The sequence below is a fragment of the Helobdella robusta genome (assembly GCF_000326865.2).
Source record: "Helobdella robusta unplaced genomic scaffold HELROscaffold_13, whole genome shotgun sequence".
Lineage (NCBI taxonomy): Eukaryota > Metazoa > Annelida > Clitellata > Rhynchobdellida > Glossiphoniidae > Helobdella > Helobdella robusta.
The window spans coordinates 1,039,602-1,047,872 of record NW_008703718.1 but is presented as its reverse complement, the minus strand read 5'-3'; the positions used below and the strand labels follow the sequence as shown (position 1 = coordinate 1,047,872).

General features: G+C 28.9%; 1 protein-coding gene across 1 annotated transcript; it reads right to left on the bottom strand.

Annotated features, from left to right (window-relative positions):
• Nucleotides 1-3,217: 3,217 nt before the first annotated feature.
• Nucleotides 3,218-3,988, bottom strand: HELRODRAFT_168257 (hypothetical protein; the record flags this gene model as incomplete). Its single annotated transcript, XM_009014140.1, has 3 exons — nt 3,218-3,375; nt 3,522-3,569; nt 3,640-3,988. 3 exons carry the CDS (start codon nt 3,986-3,988, stop codon nt 3,218-3,220), a joined length of 555 nt encoding a protein of 184 aa, XP_009012388.1.
• Nucleotides 3,989-8,271: the final 4,283 nt, after the last annotated feature.

The following is an 8,271-nucleotide window of genomic DNA, read 5'->3' as shown; positions in this document are numbered from 1 at the left end:
CGTTTAATGCTCTTGACCTCATCCTCCTTTTGGTCTTGTATTAAAAAATTATTTAATATCATTTTACTTAAATTTCCTAATATTAATAAAAACATTATTACTATCACAATCTCCAATAATTTTTTTATTAAAATTGAAAATTGGAGCAAAAGATATTCTAGAACTTTTTAATTTTTAAATTAAAAATTCATAATTAATAATTATTAAAATTGAAATTACAAAAGTAATTGATATTTAGTTAGATATGGATTCAATTCCAATTACTAATAAACCACTGTGACCAGGGTATCATTCTTTATATAAGTATTAGTATTTATTAGAGTGGTTCATTCTGTACACACAAAGCTGGTCCATCCTGTACCACATGGTAGTTGGACACTAAAACGGACATGCCAAATAAATTAAAAAGGATAAAGGTGTCAAATCAACACTATCGTGTTCAGAAAGCATTATTTTATAGAAACTGACAAAAAAACAAAAACATACCGCTCGAAATTTTTCTAAAACACTCAAAAAGAAACAGACGAATATTTCACTTTTTCTCGCAAAAAAAGGAAAAGTGAAACAGTTAAATCGGCTACTAAAAACATTTAATAAAATTTACATCTGGTTATAGAAAGCCAAGAGACGTATATGAATTTAAATTTTAAAAAAATGTTAGCGCATGTTTACTATTTTTAATTTCGAAGGTCCTTTCGGTACCTGGTCCATTCGACCCCAGTCTCCCCTACATATAAATTTTAAAACTTACTAGATAAAATAATAATGTAACTAACAGAAAAAGTAATTAAAGTTATAGTTGATATTTAACGTTGATATTTTTGTAGCAACTTGTTGTTTTGTCTAGGGAATACTGAAGGATAATCTGCAGACCCTCTATTTCACAATGCCATTGATGCATAAAGTTTAAACTTATGAGGTAATTCTTGGTATATATCTCAACGGATGTTGCCTATATGAAACATTTGTAATACCATCCAGTTTGGAAAATAAAATTCGCCTCTATAATTTGCAATTGTCTCAGGCAAAAATGTGTAAATGTTATTCTGATTCAGGCATTTGGAAAAGATGACTGCAAATATAATTACATCATCGTGGTCTTGTCAATTTTTTAATCTATTATTAATTACCAGGCTAATGTTTAAGATATGAAAAATATGCTGAAGCAATTGAGTTACCATTTAAAGTAGTTAATCAGATTAACTTAATCTTTTCTTAGACATCATACAGAAAGAAAAACTCAAATCACACAATACTGTTTATGCATGAGATTACATTGCGGTTGAGGCATTATAAAATTTTGTCACTGATGATTTCGATCCAAAACTTGCTCTTAAAGCTCAATCATCGAACATAACTTTTTGCTTTTTATGCGCTGGAGGTACTGCCTTTACTTCTTTGGAAACAGCAGTAGTGACACTTGAAATTGACACATAAACTGTCCAAATTATATTACTGTTGCAGGATTTGTGACTTGGAATATTCTTAGTATTGTATTTCAGAAGTACGCAGTAAAAGCCATCTCTCGCGTGTCTAATTTGAGCAAAATCTTCATTGCGTTTTTCACATTCCTTCTCCTTATTTTTAGAAATCAATCAATCATTCAAAACTTCCCGAAATGTACATAATATTTTTAGAATCTTTCAATTTTTCTCAACTGACCCAATATCCATAACCTTACACAAATAAAAATTTCTATAAAAATGACGAATCATAAATTTATTTTATTTTAAATTCCAACTTTAAAGACCATGACTAAAAAGAATGAATTCCCTTCACACATTTTCATTTCAAAAATATAATTTATTTGTTTTCAATTGTCATTCATCAAAATTTAGTTGATGTATTTCCATTTATTTTTTCCTGTGAGATTCTTTCTTGGAAGATCTGGTTTTGTATCACCGCCATCTGATACCTTTTCTTTAATCCTATTATTTGTTTATAATAAAAAAGTTTTTCAGGCACATTTCAGGCAAAACCAAAATAGAAGATTCACTCAAAATTTGTGTACAACTGAGTTTTTAACAAAAATATATTAATAAATTAACCAAATGTAACTTTAAGAAGCATAAACATAACTGATTTTTTGTATCGGGATTAATAGGTGGCAATTTGAGTTGAGACATCTCAGATGATGTACTGTTTCTTCTCAATCTACAAGCATGTTCATGTGTCATTTGAGAATGTGAAACATCTTCATTGTACTCATTTCCATACTAAAACAATTGAACATTTGTTGCTCTTATTATATAATTGTCAGAAATAGAAATCAATCTGGTATCAAATTACTAATTAGTTGATTGCTGTGTGTCGGAGTGGGAGACTTTTGCCGGAGTCGAAATTTTTTGAGGCTGGAGTCTGATATTTTTCATCCGGAACGTATTAAGAATTTGAAATATTTTATTCCAAAAATATTTTTTAACACCGAGTTTTTAAGAAATTAAATATATGTAGCTATATGAAATCAACTTTCATGCTGAAAATAAATGCTAATAATTTGAAGAAAATCACATAATTTTATTTCAGTTAGTTTAAAAACATAAATATAAAGTTTTTTCACTAAGAACATTACATTGACTGATTTTAAGTGTTTTTGAAGTATTTTTCATTTTGTAGTGATATATAAGTAAAATCATTATGCAAAAGTTGACAAATTTTTTTTAAACTTTTGTAACCCAGAGTCAGAGTCGGGAGTCAACAATTTTTACCCAGAGTTGGAGTTGGATATTTTTCATCAGATTTTGACACTCTGGTCTAATGAACCAGAAAATATTCATTTATATCAAATATTAAAATGGCAGTCTAATTAAACAAAACTGTATTCAACTAAAATAATAATAACTATTAAAATGGAATTCAAAATTGAAAACATCAGTAAAATAGTAAAAAAACTTTATTCGGAATTTTATCAACTAACGGATTTAAACAGTTTATGGCCTCTTAAGCAAGTCAAGTCTTTGTGTAAATGCAGATTTTCAATAGATGATTTACCAGAGAGTAATTTAAGTTCATTATTTTTCAATTTACAGTGTTTTATAACAGGTGGGAAAGAAACCCTGACATCCAATTTGTTAGAGTCATGTTCTAATCTCGTAAAATTACTTTCCTGAACCAAAGTATTTCCATCCAATAATCTTAAATAAGTAGAAACAAAATAATGCTGGATTATAAAAATAAAAATCCATAACTTGAAACAAACTTGAAATTATTAATATAATTACTCATTTTTCCTTTTCAAGCTAGCAAGAAGTTCAGTATTTTTAGCAGTCTCCTCTTTTAAAGCTTTCTCTAAAGCAGAAACTATTTTTTTCAGTCTAATATTTTCGTCATTATTCAAATGAGATGCAGATGTTTCAGTATTTTCATTGAGAAATTCTAAAAAGAAATTAATTTAAAACAATTATAACCATAAAAAGTCCCAAATAACCAAATCTAGCATAATGTTATAGAATAGATGCATCAGTTCTCTACAAAAACTAAACTCTATAAAATAATTGTGGCCAACATTTTAAATGACTAACCTTTTTTAAAACTATTTGAAGTTAGTTTAGCAATCTGTAATTGAAGTTCTGTGACAAGTAAAAAAAATTCAAAATATTTCAGTCATGAAAAACAGTATTGAAAACTGGATATACATACCTCTATTTTGATGTTTTAATTCGTCAATTTCGTTGTGCAAATTTCCAAGAATATGATGATGCTGACTTTGGAGAAACTGGATTGATTTTTCCAAATTTTCCATATGGTGCAATTTGTTACAATTAACATCATTATCAAAATATTTGGATGATTTGACAATTGCCGATAAATGGTTTTTCTGGAGGTTAAAGTTATCGTCAGGGTTGGAGGCAGAAGGGTTGTTACGGTTATTATTTAACAGAGGTTCTAATTTCGTCTTCATTTTCCTCGCCCTTTCATTGTTAGCATCTCTTAAAGTTATCAAGCTAATGTTTAAATCACTCAAAGTTGCTTTTGAACAAAAATTCATTTTAAAAAACAAATACGATCAACGTTTTGAAACATCGCTTAAGAGATTACCTCTTAAAAAAAAATTTCTATAAGGCAAGCAGAAAACATGCCATTTTTGTTGTCAAGGCAATTCAAACCATTGACAAAGATGTTGTAATGTATTCATGCAAATAGATGAAAATGTATTTATTCATTATTGTATTTTATTTTATTTTATTTTTTGGTAATTTTACCATTAGTTTCAATTTTTGGCCTTTTACTTGTTACAAAAATTTAGTTCATTCATCATCCTTTTTTAATTAACTCTCTATATATAAAACCTATGCAATTTCGTAATTAAGCCAATAAGCCAACAATCCAAGTAAGTAAAATAAGTAAAAAAAAAGTAAAAGAGGGTCGAGATAAAAAGGATCAACATCAGCAACAGCTGTCATTCCTAGTCTCAAACAAACCCTACTCTAACGACTCACACCATACGCATCGACTTTCGCAGCTGAACTGCAATTAACATGGCACTGGATCACATAAAAAACTTCAAAACAAACCAATTTCTAACTGTCACAGACTCCTTGTCTAGCCTCACGGCAATAAATTCGCATAGAAATAAAAACTCTCTAGTAACAATGATTAAAAACAAAATTCACAACGTAATGATAAATAATAATTCAATAAAATTAGTTTGGAGTTCAAGCCAGGTTGGAATTTTGGGCAACGAAAGAGCAGACCAGGCTGCCAGCCTGGCACACTCTCTTCCAGTATCAAACATTCCAATACCAATGTCCGATATTAAACCCATCATACATCAGTATATCGTATTCACGTGGCAACAAAATGGAATCAATCCAATAACTTTTTAAAAAGTTCAAACCTTAAAGGAAATAGTCCGAATTCAAATGTATTGCATATAGAAAGAAGATACCAAACGGAATCAAAATAGGTCACACAAAATTATCTCACTCTTGGATTTACACAAGATCTTCACCTCCAGTTTGCGATACTTGTAGTTCAAGACTGCATTCATTACATTACAGAATGTCAAAAATACCAGTTAAACAGAAGAATTCACAACATTCCGACCAGCATGCAGCAAATATTTGATGATCCAATTAGCATTCCAAACACAATAAAATACTTAACAGATTTAAACCTTATCTACGAAAATTAAAACTAAACAAAATCAACAATACCCAGGTATAAAATCAGAAAAAAAAGAAATAGGCGTAGTAAAGATAGCCCATTTGTGCTGAAAGCGCCGGAAATTGGCAATAAACAAACAAAATAGCCCGACCCTAAAATGAATATGACGATTTTTTAACATTGCACAAAGCGATGGCGCTTACCTGAAAAAATCATGCAATTCGTCAGTATGCCAATTAGTTAGCCAATTAAAATTAAATAAATGACCAGTATGAGTCGGAGCAATCTCTCGGCAAAAGATATTCAAAAATTTTCCCTAACTGCCGACGATATCGATTTATTTCTATTATCGCAATCGGCCGGCATTCCCTGGGACATAAATGTCTTCAAGTTTGTGACATTTCATAATAATAATTTATCCAATTTTTGATCTAATTTGGTTTTATTAGTTTTTTTGAGAGATCGGAGAGGTTTGTATCAATGTTTTAAAGCAACTACAAATAATTTTTTTTCAACCTCCTATATAAAACAGAAAAATGAAAAGAAAGCCATTTTTAATTTTTTATATTTATTGGTATTATCTATCTGCAGTAATAAATAAAATTGGTTAGGGCATTGAATAGATTTACATATTCATTTTATTTATTTGAAAAAAATGGCCTTTGCCAACAATAAACTTGAAAAAAAATTGTCAATTAAATTATTAAATAAATGTAACAAAGTAAAGAACAATTTAATTTTAATGCCTATCATTCAATTTCAAATTAAAAATTAAATTAAGGGCTGCAGTTTATCAGATTAAAATTATAATTTTTAATTATAACATGTAAATGACATACTAATAAACATATAATATCAAATTTGCAATTTGGTCAATATAGCTATCTAGGATTTTTGTATTTTACAAAATTTTATTGTATCTATTTCATTTTTAATAATTTTATTATAATATTTATTCCTAAATATTTTCTATATGAAATTATTAAAAATCATTTCTTTAATTTGCTAATCTTATAAATTTACTTCTTTCAAGACCTGTTTTAAATTATGAATTTTTTTATAATGTTTTGGAACATATGAAGATAAGTATTGAAAAAATTAAATTCTAAAACTCCATTTGTCAATGTTTTTAAACAATTGCAATTGAATAAAAATAATTTTTATTTTGGCATTTGCAGGACTATTTTGGAGCTTATCAGATTGAATGTCTCACCTATGGCTATTGAAAAAGTTTTGAAATCCTTATCCTCAAATGTTAAATAAATTTCACCAGTAATTTTCTTCATGTTATTTTGACAATACTTTATTATGCCCTGCAAATAATGTTTTGTCGTTTGATTGCTTTTTTCATTGCTGATTTCACTTTATAAATTATGGAGTTATCATTTGCTACTATACATTAAATGATATCTGGTAATTTGAAGAGTGCAAAAAAATAGCTTGATTGAATAAATTCCATGATCGCATTCTCTTGTCAAACTTTATAAATGTCATGAATTTCTCAGAAAAGACAATTAAATTTTATTTCAAAGTTGATGTAGGATGCTGTGTTATTTATGTGTGATACACAATAATCATATCCATATGTATATATAATATAATAAATCATAGCATCACTATATTTATTCTGTATATATATATATATATATATGTGTAGCATCATGGCTATTTTATTAAATGAATTTAAGCGTGCATAACAGTTCACCTGCTACAATCAAGCCATCTCTGTCGTGATGGTTCATATTGCGTTTCTAAATACTTGAGTCTAAATACTTGAGAATGAAGTTTGTTTTAAATGGTAAAAAACTGATTCTACGCTTAGTCTTAGCGCCCCTTTTTCATTAATAGTGTACGCAAATACGGAATAACTTTTATGTAAGAAACTCTTTAACGTGCGTATTGTCTTATGACACTTGTGGTTGGCGTTGTGCCGGGAGAATGTGCCAGGTAGAATATTTAAAAGATAGTTAAAAATGGCGCGGAAAATTAAGAGTAACTGCTATAACTATATGTTATACTGAACATCTTAATTCATTTATAGACTCGAAAGTTTTGAGATTTGCTTCGAGCTTTGTTAGAAATAAAGAAGAGTTTTAGAAAAAGCATGCTCATATTCATCTTGAGAGTGTTTAAATGGAATTAAGAAAATGTGAGGAAGGACGAGGAGCTTCATTACAATTACATTAATAGTTTTAAAAAATTGAATAAAGTTGCAATATAATTATGATATATGAGTGCCAATTTAGAAAATTAATTAGCTAATTTACGTAGAAAGTATAGATGAATTCGTTTTTTTAAACAAAGAATGCGTTAATCAAAAGCATAAACAATTTAACCAACCTCTAAACTTACAAAAGTTTACTCTCGCCAGTTTGTCCATTTAACGCCATTTATTTCCATTTAAGTAATTTTGCTTAAAAAGATATGGAGATAGCGGGACTTGAACCCGCGGCCTCTTACATGCGAAGCAAGCGCTCTACCACTGAGCTATATCCCCGCGTAGATTTACGCTGCTGTATTTATTATATAGCTTTATTTTTAATTGAAATGAGATCTGACACAGATAGTAATAGTAGTTGTATAATAAAGTATGTTGTGCAATATCAGTTATATTTGTGTATGTTTCTTTTATATTTATATATATAGGCAACATGCATACTAAAATATGCGAATGATATAAGCTTTGAGCATGGCTTTAAGCACACACTCGGTATCGAGCCTGCCGGTCGGTCCGGTACAGTTCAATCGAAGCATGGCAAAGCGTGGTGTAATTTTATTTAAATGATACATTCACTTTGCATTATTATATAATTGTAAAAATAATGAAATGAATAACAAATAATTATTATCGAACTAATGCAAATTAACATGAATGGAAAAAATTCAAATATTCGCTCTATTGAATTCAAAAGAAAGAATCATGTTACAAATGACATAAAAAATGTAATTAAAATCGAGCAAAAGGTCTGTGTGTACGTAAGACTTCTATGGATATTTCTCTCAACAATGGTAAGTTTTGCCAGCGCGTATAGCTTCACCAAACCGCAGTGGATAATAAGCGATGACTTCAGTGTTTGCATGGGATTGTATAGTTTCTGCTTGGAACTTGATTCAGAAAACTTTGCGCTCTACTCTAAAATTTTGGACGTAAACATAAATATTGGA